The sequence below is a fragment of the Thermobia domestica genome, chromosome 2, assembly GCF_964235325.1.
Source record: "Thermobia domestica chromosome 2, izTheDome1.hap1.1, whole genome shotgun sequence".
In the NCBI taxonomy this organism is placed as follows: Eukaryota; Metazoa; Arthropoda; class Insecta; order Zygentoma; family Lepismatidae; genus Thermobia; species Thermobia domestica.
In genome coordinates this window covers 178,841,314-178,857,095 of record NC_137455.1, presented here as the reverse complement: position 1 = coordinate 178,857,095, position 15,782 = coordinate 178,841,314, and the positions used below count along the sequence as shown (strand labels likewise).

Below are 15,782 nucleotides of genomic sequence, written 5' to 3'. Positions count from 1 at the left end.
TGCACCTTTTCCAAGTTATTGAAAATGAGGTGCATTTCTCTTTATTGTTCGATCAATTGTTTCAACGCAAAGATTGCATCAGCTATTCCTCTAATTGGCATGGAACCAAACTACTTTCTTGTATCCTTCCTTCAAATATTCTTTCCCAGATCATCGTACATTCATTTAATTCCCCTGTAATTTCCACAGTCTTGCACATCACTTTCACCTTTCTAAATTGGTACTAATATACTTTTCCTCCGTTTATCCGGTATCTTCTCCTGCTTCCATAAGTTTTTCGTGAGATCCTATAAGATATATTGCTTCTTTGCACAGGCTTCTCCAAACCTCATCCACTGCGTGGTCAGCCTTGATCAGCACCCACTGCTTTCCCGCTTTTTATTGTCTTAATTTCATTTTCTATTCGGTTCTGTTTATCTCTTCCACCTCTCTTTCTATTATGACTCTATCCTCATATTTTCCCCTGGCTGTCATTTAGCAGCTTCTCAAAATAGTCTCTCTATCTGTCCTGGATCATCTTCTGGTGTTGCAGCACTTAACCTCGTCTCCTTTTATCTACTTGATTGATATGATGTCCTTGGATGCTTTATCTCTTGCTATATCCGTCTGTATCTGCTTTCTTTTCCAGTTCTGCATAAGCTACGTCTGTGATCTTTGCGTTTGTATTACCACAGCCCTTTTGCCCTCTTATTTGCTAGTTTGTATTCCGTCTTGTCTTCCATGTTACACGTTTCATCTAACCTTTTCTTCATCTCTTTCTTATATTTTATTGCCACTTGTACTTCCTTGTTCCATCATCAAGTCTCCTTCATTTTGGTCCTTTCCGTGATGTTTCCTCCAGCGCTTTTCCAATTTTCCTCACGGTATGACTATTCAACTTCCACTGATGTATATCTACCAATTGTACTTGTGGTAGAACTTTTTCCATGAACTCGTTTTTTGGTTTTTTTTTTTTTTTTTTTTTAGTTTCCACAATTTTATCCTTTGCTCTGCCTGTCTTGTGTGCTTCACCATCATCTCACGATCAGCTATAACCAACTGCGTCAATTATGCATAATTATTTGCTATAAGTTCTTGTACTTCATTAACAGGCTTATATTTGATCAATTTCGAACATTAATGCTTCTATCGTTTTCTACGATCTACGGGACTGACCTTTCTGTTCAGTTAACAGTTGTTTCTGTACTATGTGATATCATGAGTTAGCGTATCTCTATACATCCCGTATACAAGATGAGTTCAAGGATTTTAACCTCTCCTTGAGTAAGACATTATGCAAAAATATGCCGTACCATATTAAGATATGTATACAAACACCTGAAATTGTATAAATTTGGGAGGTTGAACCTCCCCTTTGACGAATTTCTGCGTACACCATTGTCTATATTTAATCAAAAGAAAGAAAAAAGAAACAAATACCTTACGTTAAAGTAAACAATGAGTTCGTTATGTTTTTTTAAAACTCTTTTAGGATATGGTTTTTTTTTTTAGGTGTTTTTGTTGACTTTCAGTCAAGAAGGTACAGCATCATCCCTAATTATCGTAGGATTATGATTCATACGTAGTTCTCTTCAGAATAGAGTAAACTTTCAGACATTACCACTCACATGTCCCTCGGACGTTCCTAAGGAGAGAAAAATTGAGGAAAATAGGGATGTTTTGTGAAAAAATCCCTTTTTTCCCATTTTGGGGCCCTCTGGCGCAGCCCTGGATAAACATACAGATCTGGAAATCACTTGCAAAAATAGTAATTGTGTACTAATTACTTGTGACAATTACCAATCTCCTATCTTCAATACTAAGGGCGGGAAAAAATATTTCCCTTTTCTGCGAATATCTCCAGAATTTGCCAAAGATCCTAAAGAAACTTTTAAAATTTCCCGACTCTTCCCCAATTATCGTAGGATCATGATTCATACGTCTTTCTCTTCAGAATAGAGTAAACTTTCAGACATTACTACTCACATGCCCCTCGGACGTCAATAAGGAGGGAAAAAATGAGGAAAATAGGGATGTTTTGTGTATTCTTTTTTCCCATTTTGGGGCCCTCTGGCACGGTTCTGGGCAAACATACAGATCTGGAAGTCACTTGCAAAAATAGTATTTGTGGTACTAATTACTTGTGACAAGTATCAATCTCCTATCTTCAATACTAAGGTCGGGAAAAATATTTCCCTCTTCTGCGAATATGCCCCAGAATGTTCCAGAATACCCTATACAAACTTTAAAAATTCCCTGATTCGTCCCTAATTATCGTAGGATGATTATTCATACGTCGTTCTCTTCAGAATAGAGTAGGCTCTCAGAGTCCCTATCATGTACCCGAGCGGAGCAATAATCGTGAAAGTGGGATTTTTGGTGAAGAAACACTTTTTTTTTTTTTTTTTTTTTCGTTTAGCCCCTCTGAACCTCCCTTCTGTGTTGACGAAGAGATCCGAAAAATTCAGATAAAACTAAAGAGTCCACTAATTGTTTATGTAAAACTTCAGAAATCTAGGGTTAAAGAGAAGCTCACCAAAAAATGTTGGTTAGACCTCACTAAAAGAAGGGAATTTGTAAAGTGATGACGTCGGACATACCCCCTATGTTCCGACGTTCGGAAGCGTATAGACCCTTCCAAGGCTTTCTTCAATACCTCCTCTTTTGTATATATAAAAAAAATAATAATAAACTAAATAGCTTTCTTAGTTCTCTTTTAATCGAATTTTGAAGACATTATCATTTCGTAGTAAAAACTACGATCTATCTTAAAAGGGTTAATGGTAAAAGTAAGCAGGTCATGATTTGAAATCATATTTATTTTTGTTAGATTACGAGAAATCACTTCTACAAAGTCGAGATGAGCAAGATATATGATTACAGAAGAAAGTGTATAGCATACATAATAATTTGAATTAAAAAGAAAATGGAGTCTGTGAGTTTGGTCAAGGATACTGGGTGGAGCGTAGCAGAAGAGGAAGTCGTGACAGAAGATGGACTCAGAATAGAAAACACAAGTCGAGAGAAATGTCAAGAATGGGGACAGTAAAGAGATTTTTGAAAGAAAGCAAACTAAAATGCCTTTTAGATTGTAGAATTAAGGACTACAAAGGCCTTGCATTCATTTCTCTTGTAGTGGCTTAAGAAAGATTAATGTGTTCTTATTGTTAGAGAAGTGATTTTTGACAGAAAAGATAAGATGATACATAACTGCTTACACAGTAGAAATCAAGAATAAGTGAAAGAGTTAACTTCAAATATATTTTGACGTTTTCTGTTGTAATAGAACACGTTATGTTGTCTGATGTGAATATTAAAATATAAAATATTACACCTAGATATATTTAGTATATTGTTTCTTACTTTTGTCAAAATCAACTGTATCATTGATGTATGTGCTTAATCTTCTTTCGATGTACTATATATGGAAAGAGTAACAAGAACGAGAATCCAGAAACATTTCTGAATTTCTGTAATAGACTGCGTGAATGTTTTATTCATTTTGCTTTTTTTGTTCCACTTCGAGAAGTCGACATACCCGATTTACTTTTAGAAGTCATCGGTAAAGGAATGTGCAATATAAAACAAAGTTCTTTGAATTCAAGATATCATCTCTGCGTCGTCTTTATTGTAAGAGATTCTAAATAAAATGCTCACAAACATTGTTCGTGAAACCCCGCGTCGGGTATGCAACGTGAAAAAATATAATTCTCAGGCTAATACATAACCATTCTGCCCACCCATTCACTTGATGCGAGGTACAAAATTTTTTGCATGCGGTTGAAGTGGAGACGATCCAAATGAATTTATTTATGTGAATATGAAAAGATTAAAAAAGTGATAAAAGGTTATGTGATTTGAAAAACGAAAATGTATTACATCTAGAAATACTTCAAAATATGTCAAATGATTCATTTTTAAATGGATTTATTCAGTAGATTGAAAACACATTATGTACTGTTATATATGTAAAACTGGCAACATACAATGAAGTCCAATATGTGATATACCTATAGGCATGGGTCAAATTTTCGTTCGACGTACAGAACTATATTAAAAATTCAGTGTATCAGTAACTTTTCAGATGAAGCTGTAGATGCCGCGATAGCTTAGTGATAGAGCGTTCACTTGTAATGTGTGATGGTCCTGGTTCGATCCCAGCTCTCACCAAGTGGGCTTTGTGATGGACGAACACCATGTGCATGTTTTTTTTTCTAGTTTGTCCACAAGACGAGTCGAGACAAAATTTTCGTGACTAGATACACTCAGACGAAAGAAAGCTGTTCCAACAGAAACAAATATGCTTTTCGAGACGAGACAGCCCCAGATCTAGTCTCGTGAGCAACACTAGTTTTCCCTTGGTTCTCCTGTTTCCCACTTTCTTTATTCCACCATTTTACTTATGATCATCATCAATGTATCTTTTAACGTGGTATCTGTGCGACGTTAAACAAGAACTTTCTTCCCACTATTTCGTTCATTATCATCATTACCAGTTAGCCTCGTGACAATCGCTGGATGTAAACAATACTACTACTACTACTACTACTACTACTACTACTACTACTACTACTACTACTACTACTACTACTACTACTACTACTACTACTACTACTACTACTACTACTACTACTACTACTACTACTACTACTACTACTAATAATAATAATAATAATAATAATAATAATAATAATAATAATAATAAATAATTTTAACTTTTCAAGTGTTGTTTTAAGTTTAAGATTATTATTATTATCACAAATGCATTTTGTGGTAAGCAATTTGTGCTAGATACTTTGAAATTCTAGCTTCTCTGTCATTAGTTCGGGATTATCATATTTTTCTACTTGGGTTTAGATAATATTAGTGTTTTCAATTCAAATTATATATATATATAAGAGTTATTAGAGTTTTTCTTGGTCCGTTAGTCGTCGAGAAAGTTGGTGTAAAGCTTTATTTCCCGCACTATAGGCATGTTTACCCGTTTGTTTGTTCCAGTACATAAACTATATAACAATGCTTTTTAAAGTTATTCTTTTGTTTCGTCACAATATTTGTAAAGTATATTCGAAAATACTATTATTAGGCGTCTTTCTTTCTCTTTGCAGACACATCATAAAGGAAAATTCGTTGTGGAATACGTGTGTAGGCAACTCAATCTCATTGAAAAGGACTATTTCGGACTTCGATATGTTGACAGCAACAAGCAAAGGGTAAGTGTTAGTCATATTTCTGTATTGCTCTTGAGAAAGTTCTTAAAAGGTGAAGTTAAATTTGTTGAGTTCAAAAGGAATGCAAAATGTTATTGATTTCGAAGTTCCCGCTAAAATCAGATCTTCTTATGTATCTATTTCCTGATTGTTAAGATGCAGCCTGTTTGGGTTTACATTCTGTTAAATCAGACAGGGTATGCCTATATTGTACAATAAACACTGGTAAAAATAAAAACTAAACACCAGGAAGGAAGTGATGTAGAATAGAAGGCCACCCTATGGATGTCGTAAGAAGCCAGTACTGGCGTAGAAACTCCGAGATCGTAGCAGCTAGAGACGTACGCAGCGGTAGGTCCTGGGTATCCTGGTCCTTCCCCGAAATCCCGACGTCTCTGTAAATTTAGTCTAATAAATTCCTACATACGTCCCTGGTAACAGTAGATGATGACGTTCCAGAGGAGTGAACAAACCCACCCATATTGTGGATTAGATTGGAAGCGAACGTTGGAGAGAGTAGATGAACTTAAACTCATGGTAAACACACAAAAGTTTTCAGTGACGTAATTTCAGTAGTTTCAAGTCACTAACCATAAGTAATTCCAAGTAGTGTTGGAACTGCCCATTATGAAAGAGTTTCCTACTACAGAACCTAATTTTTTAGATTTACCCGCGCACAGTTAAAATTATTAGTACTTTGAAGTAACAAATAGTTAATATCCCTACATAATGCATGCTCGCAAATATGCAATGATCTTGAGTTACAGAAACGAACACAGGGCTGCAACATTTTCTGTAATAAACAATGCGGTTTGTCTTTGCGCGCAAAGAAATAATCCCACATTTTGAAGATTACCCTTTATGTACAACAAATTGTGCAGTTATAATTTGATGAAAGACCTATAATATATCTGTGAAGTACAATAATTCATATATATGTATAAAATAGCTTGTTTTGTCGTCAACGAACAATAAACACTCACATCAGAGCGAGAGTTGTTTTCTGCTGTAGTTTGCAATATGGCGTCCTGTGTGAGGGAAATTCAAATTGTCGGTTCACCTGCGTGCTATTTTCGATTACACAGAGATGGCAATCCATTAAATAGCCAAGCAAAGTAAATTGTTTTAAACGTGTATTCGTATTTACTCAGTGCCGATCCCTGTAAGAGTGTGAGTGATGTTGTTAGCCTTACTGCTGATATGACAGGTGTCAGTGAGCGTGTGATCTTTTCGTTGAAAAAGGAATTTTTGGAAGAGGGCAAAGTGTCAACACCTGCAAAAACAAGGGACGGGGTGAAAAATAAAGGTACACAATTGCAAAAAATGGATGATTTTACGAAGCGTGCCATCCGTCAGAAAGTGCATGAATTTTGGTGCAATGGAAGGAACAAGGCACCCACAGTGAAAGAAATTTCAGTAGAAATCAACAGTGATCCTGATTTGCCGTCAATGAGCGTTCGAACAGTAAATCGTGTGTTGCATGATCTGGGATTTGAATACAGAAAAAAAGGACTCGTTCGTCTGCATTACTGGAAAGGGAATATATTGCTGTGTGGCGGAGTCAATATCTTTGCAAAATTAAACAATACCGCAGCGAAAATAAGCACATTTATTACTTAGATGAAACGTGGGTGAATGCTGGACATTCAGTAAGTAAAGGTTGGGAGGACACTAGCATACAAAATAACAGACAGGCATTCTTAGAAAGTCTTACTGGGGGACCCAAGCAGCCTACAGGTAAGGGAGGAAGGTTGATCATAGCTCATATAGGCAGCGAAGTAGGCTTCGTTGAGGGTGCTTGCTTATTATTCCGTGCTAAAAAGGGAGTGGGTGATTACCATCAAGAAATGAATGGTCAACGTTTCGAATCGTGGTTTGCGGACGTTTTAAAAGAATTACAACCGAACAGCGTATCGTGATGGATAACGCTCCGTATCACACAGTTCGCGTGGAAAATGTTCCGAATAGTTCTTGGAGAAAAGATGACATTCAGAGGTGGCTTTCAGAAAAGGCAAAGGAACAAACGTCGAAACACATTAAGCAAATGTTTTCGTGGTCACCTACAATGTCAAAGTGTGAGCTACTTGACAATGTAAAAAATGTTAAAGAAATGTACCACGAATTCCGGGCAGACCGACTTGCAAGACAAGCCAGTCATATTGTTCTTCGGCTTCCTCCTTACCACTTTGAACTCAATCCAGTTGAGTTAGTGTGGAGTGAGGTAAAACGGTATATTGCGTCCAGAAATGAAAATTACACTATGAAAGAAGTAGAGAGCGTTTAGTGTCCGAAGGGTTAAACAAAATTACAGCTGAAAAATTGAAAAACTGCATTGCTCATGTACTGAAGGAGGAAGAAAAAATGTGGAAGTTAATGACTGAAATAGTAAATCCTTTGGTGATCGAAGTTTGGTCGGACGGCGAATCAGATGATGAGCCATCAATGAGTGGAATCGAAGAACTGCACTGAACTTCGAGGTAAGACCAATTTACATTTTAATGTAAGTTTGTGTGTTCTAAAATATTTTTCCTTCTGTTTGCTGTTGTTTAGTTCTGCTGTTTCTTTTCTACTGTTAACTGATTCTCGAACGTGACTGGCTGTTACGTGATCGTCAATCAGAAGCTCTGCGTTGACTCCTACGCATACGTCGCTTCACACACTGGCTGTCAGCTCTACGCGCGCATGAATACAATACTTTCCTTCTGATTTTGTGTGAGCCAGCGCTTACGTCACTGCAAACTTACATTGGCCAAGAGATTAGTTCTTGCAGTTACCGTGATTTGAGGTGTCATATCGTGAGCTCCAGTGATCGGGTGATTATTTCATTAGAACCGAGTAAATGTTGCACGAGCTGTAGTTGCAGTTCGTCAATAGGGATGGGCAAGAGCGAGTTTTCATTGAAACTCGACTCGACTCGAAACAGACATCATTGAGCTCGACTCGAGAACTCGGCTCGAAAAGTTTCCTCCAACTCGACTCGAATTTGACTCGAGTTTCGACTCGAGTCGAGTCGAGTTAAAACGAGCCAAATGCTGTGTGTAGTTTCAAGTACTTTCTTCAAGCATCCAAATAGACAATATAATTATTATCAATGATACTTACTATTACTACAACTTATTATTATTATTATTATTATTATTATTATTATTATTATTATTATTATTATTATTATTATTATTATTATTATTATAGCAACACCGTGTATAAACATGAATGATAGACGGTTTGTATCTGAATACTTAAATACTGTACTAGTTGACTACTGACCTCGGAAAAGGTGAAGTAAAGGAGGCAAGAACATCGTTCACAAGGTTCTGGGTTTGAGTTCCGGAGGAGCAAGTATCTAGGCTTGAACCAAAAATCATTAAAAGTTAGACTGCGTCGTCCAACATATTCAAGCCTGCTTGGCTCGGGTTCTCAACGGCTCTAGCGGCTCGGCTCACAGCTCATTCACTATCGACCCGAGCCAACAGCTCACCCAACCGAGCCGGCTCGAGCCAATGGCTCACCTGAGCCGAGTCGGTGCCTCGTCTCAACCGAGCCGGGTCGAGCTGCTCGCTTAGTTGAACCGAACTGAGCCAGTTAACATCACTACCTGGGTTGGGCTTCTGCTTCGGCTCAAAATTTAGATCGTGCAGGTCTCAACCTTGGTGGTAAGGACTACAGTATATACCTGTATTTACATTGGTGTTCATATTTGAGGCTATCTCGCTATAAACATCCATTGTTGTCTTGTTAATCGAGACGAGACGAGATGCGAGCAGTGTCCCATCTTATGAGCAACACCAAAAATGTTCCGTATTACTGCTTACATTTCTCATGACTTTCGCTTTCCAGTCTAATCAGGCCATGATTTCAAAACGAGTTAAAACGAGCGAGCCGTTTATCAAACTCGACTCGACTCGAAACTCGACCTCAAAACAGTGATTCGGCTCGAAACTCGACTTGAGAAAATTACCTTTGACTCGACTCGAATTTCGAATCGAGTTTTGGCTCAACTCATGCCCATCCCTATTCGTCAATATTGACACCTTCTGTTCGGGGAATACGGACACGCACGTCAGCCCTGTTCCTGACATCAGTAGCAAAGGGATGGACACCTGGACATTCACACCAAACGAAATGACAATACGGAACACACTGAAATGGTATTACAGATGAGAACTAATGTACCTGCGTTACCGGTGAGGTACATCTTCAACTGTCAGCTACGGCTATAATTGGGATAACGCTTCTTACGATTCGTCGCATGCATATGATATCGCCTTCAATCGTACAGGGAAAGAAATAATTGGAAATAATGTGACCAAGAATTGTTTAGTGGTGAGAGCCAGTTGTGGGTGCGAATGGGTGAACAGCACCTACTCGTACATGGCAGAACCGCATGAACAAACGATGATAAGGAGCCTTAGCCTGCAGTGACCAGTGTTCGTACAGGGAAGACTGACCAGTGCTGCGACATCCAGAACATTACCCAAGTTGTTCTATTGCCATTTTTGCACCTCCAACAGAAAATATTGCCATTTCTGCACCTCCACACGCCGTTCATGCTATTGGAAAAGCTTCCCAGGCATGTGTCAACTTCTCTTGCGCACACGACCAGACCTGTTCTTCATTGACTAGATGTGTTATATGATTGGGTGGTGTCTATTCTGTCCGGCGACAAATCTGTAACAATTATCCGAGCAGGTTGAAGGAGTGCGGAATATTTTTCGTAGGATAACATCCGACAACTCAAGTACTCTTTCCATTGTAGAACGTAGGTAAGTATTATAACTGACAATATACTGACGTGGTTTCCCGGTATCTAAGATTACCTACAGGACAAGAATTGATACTGTCTTGTCTCGGAAGAGTGTCGTGGAAGTGATGTCTGTGGAAATGTATCCGTTTCTGTTGGAAGAGCCCTGTCTCATCTGGTGTCTTGTCACAAAATTTCCGCCTCGCCTTGTCTCGTAGGAAACTTATCCGATACACTGTACATTCTGTCCATAGATGTTCTTCTTTCTGGATATTCATTTCTTATTTTCTACTACGATAAGTCGAGTACCGGTCAGTATTGATCGTGTATAGTATCAATCAGTTAAGGCTAGTACTCTTCTGGGACAGGCCATAAAAGTCAAAAGTTCGAGTATGGAGGTAGTCCTATAAACGTTCTACTTTCTTGATTTCGGAAGTTATGGGGTGATATAATTAACATCATGCTCCTACTACTTTACGTACCACGTCACTCCAGATACCTACTTTAAAAAGACTGGGTGAACCTCAAAACTACATTGGAACGAGGATAAAATGAGAAACATGGCCCGACCCACCACCCAATTGATAGGTGAACGCCTTACTGGCTACGCTACCGCATCTCTCTTACATTATGTCTCGAAACGCATTTAAGAACAACCAATAAATATTAAGGCTTTTGAAGCAAAGTTCATATTGTGGGTGTGGTAATGGCAGGTAGTAGTGATCTCAACATGATACTCATGGGGTAATTGTAACATATTATGCTTGGTGTTCAAAATAAATACAGTACCGAATTTAATAATACCTATGTGTCACTCCGAAAGGGCAGACAAAGCGTTTTTTTTTTTTAAATCTTTTATCTAGTAACACTCTACAGATGCCAAATGTCTATGTAGGGTATGGTATCCCATTTTCGCTGTAGATATTGGCATAGCTGGGTGATGTTTCTTGCCGGAGCCCGCCTAGCCATCATACAAAGTCGCACAGTACTCGATTTGGTATAGGTTCGGTGACTAGCAAGCAGAGTAAAATGCATAACCCAGTGGTGCCCATCTCCCTTATGTCCATGACGCACACCCCCAATTGTCTATCCGTAGGTGTTCTTCCATGAAAAAAAAAATCTTTTCGATTAATTTTTACACCCCCTCAAACATACTTATGCAGATTTTTACCCCCCCCAATATTTCAATGACGCAGTTTGCGTCATAGCCCCCCTTTGTGGGCACCCCTGCGCAACCAAGTAAAGCATACAGGGTTCCTTTGGCGTAATGATGACACAGGTTATCCTTCTGGAAGATAAGTTTGGAGGATGGGATTGAGTACCTCATGAATGTACGACGACTAGTTACTACTCTCTTGAATGAAGACTAGAAATGAGCGCGATGTGTAGCGTATCAGAATACTATGTGTGAGATCTCCAAACACATATGAGATTTTCCCGTTCACTTGCACGTCTACGGAAATGTACGTGGCCGTCACTATGTCCGAGATGATAACGACTCACATCGCTTAATATCAGTACTCTCTGTTCGTTTCGCCACTGCAGTCTTTTCCAACATCACTCACGATGGGCAGATGTCAGGAGTAATCATGAGAGAGTAATGCGGGAACGTAAACCTGCCTGCAACAATCGATTGTTTATAGTTCATGCGATCATATGGGGTTTCGATGGCTCTGATTGCTAGATACGGTAGATTGCTTTCATCTGGTCGTATGGAGCGGTACACTGTACTGACACCTTCCTGACATTTGCCTTTTATCTTAAATATATCATTTGATCAAATTATCTTTATTCTGAGATTTTAATAATAAATTGATGAGATACATTAATATTGAAAGTACACTGGTAGAAAATGAAAAATTACTGCTTAGAAATCATAATCCCACGTGAAAGATACTCCTTACATACGTACACCCTATAACACAAACTATACACAATCATACGCACGCAAATGTGCATGCTTTTTTCATGTTTCAATACAGGCCTCACTCTCATACGTGCCGAGGGTTAGCCAGGGAACTGGGAAACTGATAAGAATACGAGCTTAAACTAATAGTATTGAAGTTGATACCTGTAATTTATTCAAAATGATCTAATCAATTATTATTATTAGTTGCGAATAAGTCTCAAGAGACCACGCAAAGTACTTAGACGCATTTGTTTGCCTTCCTTTGTGCCCGTTCTTCTTTCATTCTGTTGCTGTGGGTTTCTTTTCTTTCATTAGACCAAGTTGTTCCATCCAATGTCTTTCTTCAGTTTCACCTCATTAGTCCACTTCCCATTAACGAATATTAGAACTGAAGATGTTTCTGTTCGTAATGTCTTCTTGTGTGATTCATATTAACTTTAGTTCGTTTCTAATTTCACCAATCCATTTCGTGGTGTCTGATTTTGCCTTACTCTGTTTTCGGAGAATTCAATTATTTACTTTGTGAACCTATTATTGTTATTATTAAAATTCGTTCAAGGACAGCAGATTTTTAAGAATTACTATTGCAAGAAAAGTATACGTATTTCAATTTAGTATGGAACTCACCTAATTTAGTAATTCGATATATTTAATCGTCTTTGGTTATAATTCTTAGAGTTTGATCAAAATATTTTGTTATAGGACTTAGTGAAACTGAAAGTATGAAGTAATGTAAAGTGTCGGAGCATTTCCCCTTTAAGTAGTGCCGTCTGGCTACATCTGATGCCCCTGGAGAAGAGAGTCATGGATGTCGCCTGGCAACGAAGCGACACGTGAGACCCTCCTCCTTTGCTCGCAAAGCACTTCTTTAAATGTATAATATGGGCTTATTTGTCTTGGCAGTTAATGAGTGGGTATAATTTGAAAAGAGTGCTAGCGATAACAGCAACAAAGGAGGAAGATAATTGTGAATGCACTCACCCTAAACATTGAGATGCGTTTTACATAAAAGTCAATTTAAGAAGACTTTTTTAAAAAATCATTTGCCAAAGGCATCACCTTTGGCAAAACATAATTTAGCCTACTTCTTATGAAGTGAAGACATACCGGTATTAAAAAACAAACAAAAACAAAACAATATATATAAAATCCTCGTATGAATGGTGGTAACGCGTAGATCAGTCTTTCATTTCGCTACTTGTAAGAAAGTGAACTTGTATGTTATACTACTATATTAAGTCAATAGTTATGTAGAACCGTTATTTCTTTTAACAAGTTTGATATCTGCTAGATATGTTTAACAAAACAAACAAACAAACAAAGTAGTATTTCCTTACAATATTTATTCCTCCTTAGTTAGATACTGTATTTGTCCTTTAAGGTTTAAGTTTGTATTCACTATTATTACTTTAATAATCATTTACTGTTTATTTTGAAATATAGTAAACAATTACTGCTGAACATAAGTTTAAAAGTTATTTATACAGGGTAGCCCAAAAGTAGGTTTACACCCCTGTATTGATCAAGTATAACATTCTAGTTCATGTGTTTATTTTTTGCGGTTCTTCCGAGCTTCAGATATAAGTAAAAACACATTAAGAACAAAAATAAAGAAACTAAGTCTACCTGATGAATAACAATAAGAAATGATATAAAATGCAATAAGCTGATCAGTACGGTACTGTATATCTATTTTTGGGTCAGCCTGGATACGTAACGATTTAATCGAAAAATAACATGAAACATAGCTGAACGAAATGTAACATCTATCGTAGGACATGAAGTATATTTTAATAATAACGTATATTCCATTTTATTTGCGTTGTTAATAAGAAAACCAGTGCCACATTCACATACACATCTTTGCAGTAAAACAAGACGAACTTCTTCGCAGGATTAGAAACAAAAACTTGGACGCAGTGTAGACGATACTGTAATGCTCCGCTAATGTACACCTACACTGTCTCATTACAGGAAATTTGGAAGAAGGGTGATAAATGATTTTGATCCGTATCATATGATGTTAAAATTAAAATTTAAGATTTTTTTTGAATCGTTATTACTATTAGCAGGCCCATGACAGTCAAAGGGAATCCGGAAGTACACTGTTTTAGTTCATAACTTTCACTGCGAGAGCGAGAGCGATGTCGATAGTGTCGCTCCGTCTCGCATGCTAATACTCACTTGTTTAAGAATGTGTCCATCTTTTTCTGATAAGAACCGATTCGAAGATACGACTTTTGGTCAGAGGTAATATTTGTACATCTTGAGCCGTCTTGCTTCAACGTGTTTACAATTTCTTTCTAATCATAATTAAATATCCGCTTATTTTATAATATGTTGCCGTTGTTGTAATATGTCTATGACAGTCTTTAAAGCAGTAAGGATGACTTCATTGCGGCTGTGTCATTACCCATTGGAATGAAGTGCTGCTACATGTTTCAGTATTTTCCAGAAAATAGGTTTGTTACATTATATTATAACATTATAGCGTAAATAGTTAAAAGTTTCAGTGTTCGAATATCTATATTCACAAATAATAGTTTTACAAACTTTTATCTAATATTCAAATTTTGTTGGATGTAGGTTCTGTGTGTTTAACAAGGTAACTGACTAGCAAAGATACACGTATATGTGGCTGACTGAACTTTTTTCGTTATATATACATAAATTTAGCAATACTTAATATGTTTGTATAAGAGCAGAGTGAAAGATAAGTGTAAATTTAACCAAAGAAAGCTGTGGAACTACAAAATGAGTCCTGTTACACCTTCATGTACAGATTAAGAATAGGTGAACCAATCTAAAATCTTCGTTTAGTTGAATTATACTTTAGTGTCCCTTTCAGTACTGGGATTGAGTATAGCCCGCTCCCCCCAGTGACTTTTAACGAATCACAGTTATTCTAACGGTTCATATTAGTTCATAATGAATCGGAATCACATGTTATAAAGATTTAAGATGTAAATCTTGTGGTAAGCAGGCTTTAGTATAAGTAGTAGTAGCGGTAGTAGTAGTAGTAGTAGTAGTATTAGTAGTAGTAGTAGTAGCAGTAGTGGTAGTAGTAGTAGTAGTAGAAGTAGTAGTGGTGGTAGTTAGTAGCAATACTAGTAGTAGTAGTAGTAGTAGTAGTAGTAGGAACGGGTTAGAAGCCCCGCAGGGGTTGGTTGGGTTCTGTTCTCGATATAAGTAGTAGTAGTAGTAGAAGTAGTAGTAATAGTAGTAGTAGTAGTAGTAGTAGTAGTATTAGTAATAGCAGTAGTAGTAGTAGTAGTAGTATTAGTAATAGCAGTAGTAGTAGTGACTTCCAGTTCCGGTGACAAATAACTGGGGGGAGCTGGCTATACAGAAGCCATCTTGTGATAAGGAAGCTTTAGTATAAGTAGTAGTAATAGTAGTAGTAGTAGTAGTAGCGGTAGTAGTGGTAGTAGTAGTAGTAGTATTTAATAGCAATAGTAGTAGTAGTACTAGTAGTAGGAACGGGTTAGAAGTTCCGCAGGGGTTGGTTGGGTTCTGTTCTCTATATAAGTACAATAGAAGTAGTAGAAGTAGTACTACTATTACCGGTAATAGTAGTAGTAGTAGTAATAGTAGTAGTAGTGATATTAATAATAGTAGTAGTAGTAGTAGTGTAGTAGTAGTAGTGACTCTACCAGTTCCGGTGACAAAGAACTGGGGGGAGCGGGCTATACACAAACCCATTACTGAAACTATATGAGATTCAGACCTTCAATTTAAGGTGGAATTTGACGTGCGTTTATATTTCAATGTACTTCCTGGAAGATTCGGATTCGATTTCAGGCGGGAGCTCATGTGGTTTGGATTCCACGTTAATCAATATGTCAACGTCTCATGTAGCCTCGCTGCTGCACGGGAGTTAAGCAGAAAATCAACTCAACTCATTGAATGTATTTTACTTCTATCGCAAGTCGAACCGAGGAAC

General features: G+C 37.5%; 1 protein-coding gene across 5 annotated transcripts in view; it reads left to right on the top strand.

Moving 5' to 3' along the window:
* The window catches only part of Frmd5 (FERM domain containing), a 334,663-nt gene that overhangs the window by 153,180 nt on the left and 165,701 nt on the right, over window positions 1-15,782 (top strand). For all 5 annotated transcript variants that reach the window (XM_081748053.1, XM_081748047.1, XM_081748042.1 and 2 more), the window contains exon 2: window positions 5,088-5,192. In XM_081748053.1, coding sequence (XP_081604179.1) covers window positions 5,088-5,192 — 105 coding nt within the window. The remainder of the gene's footprint in view (window positions 1-5,087; window positions 5,193-15,782) is intronic.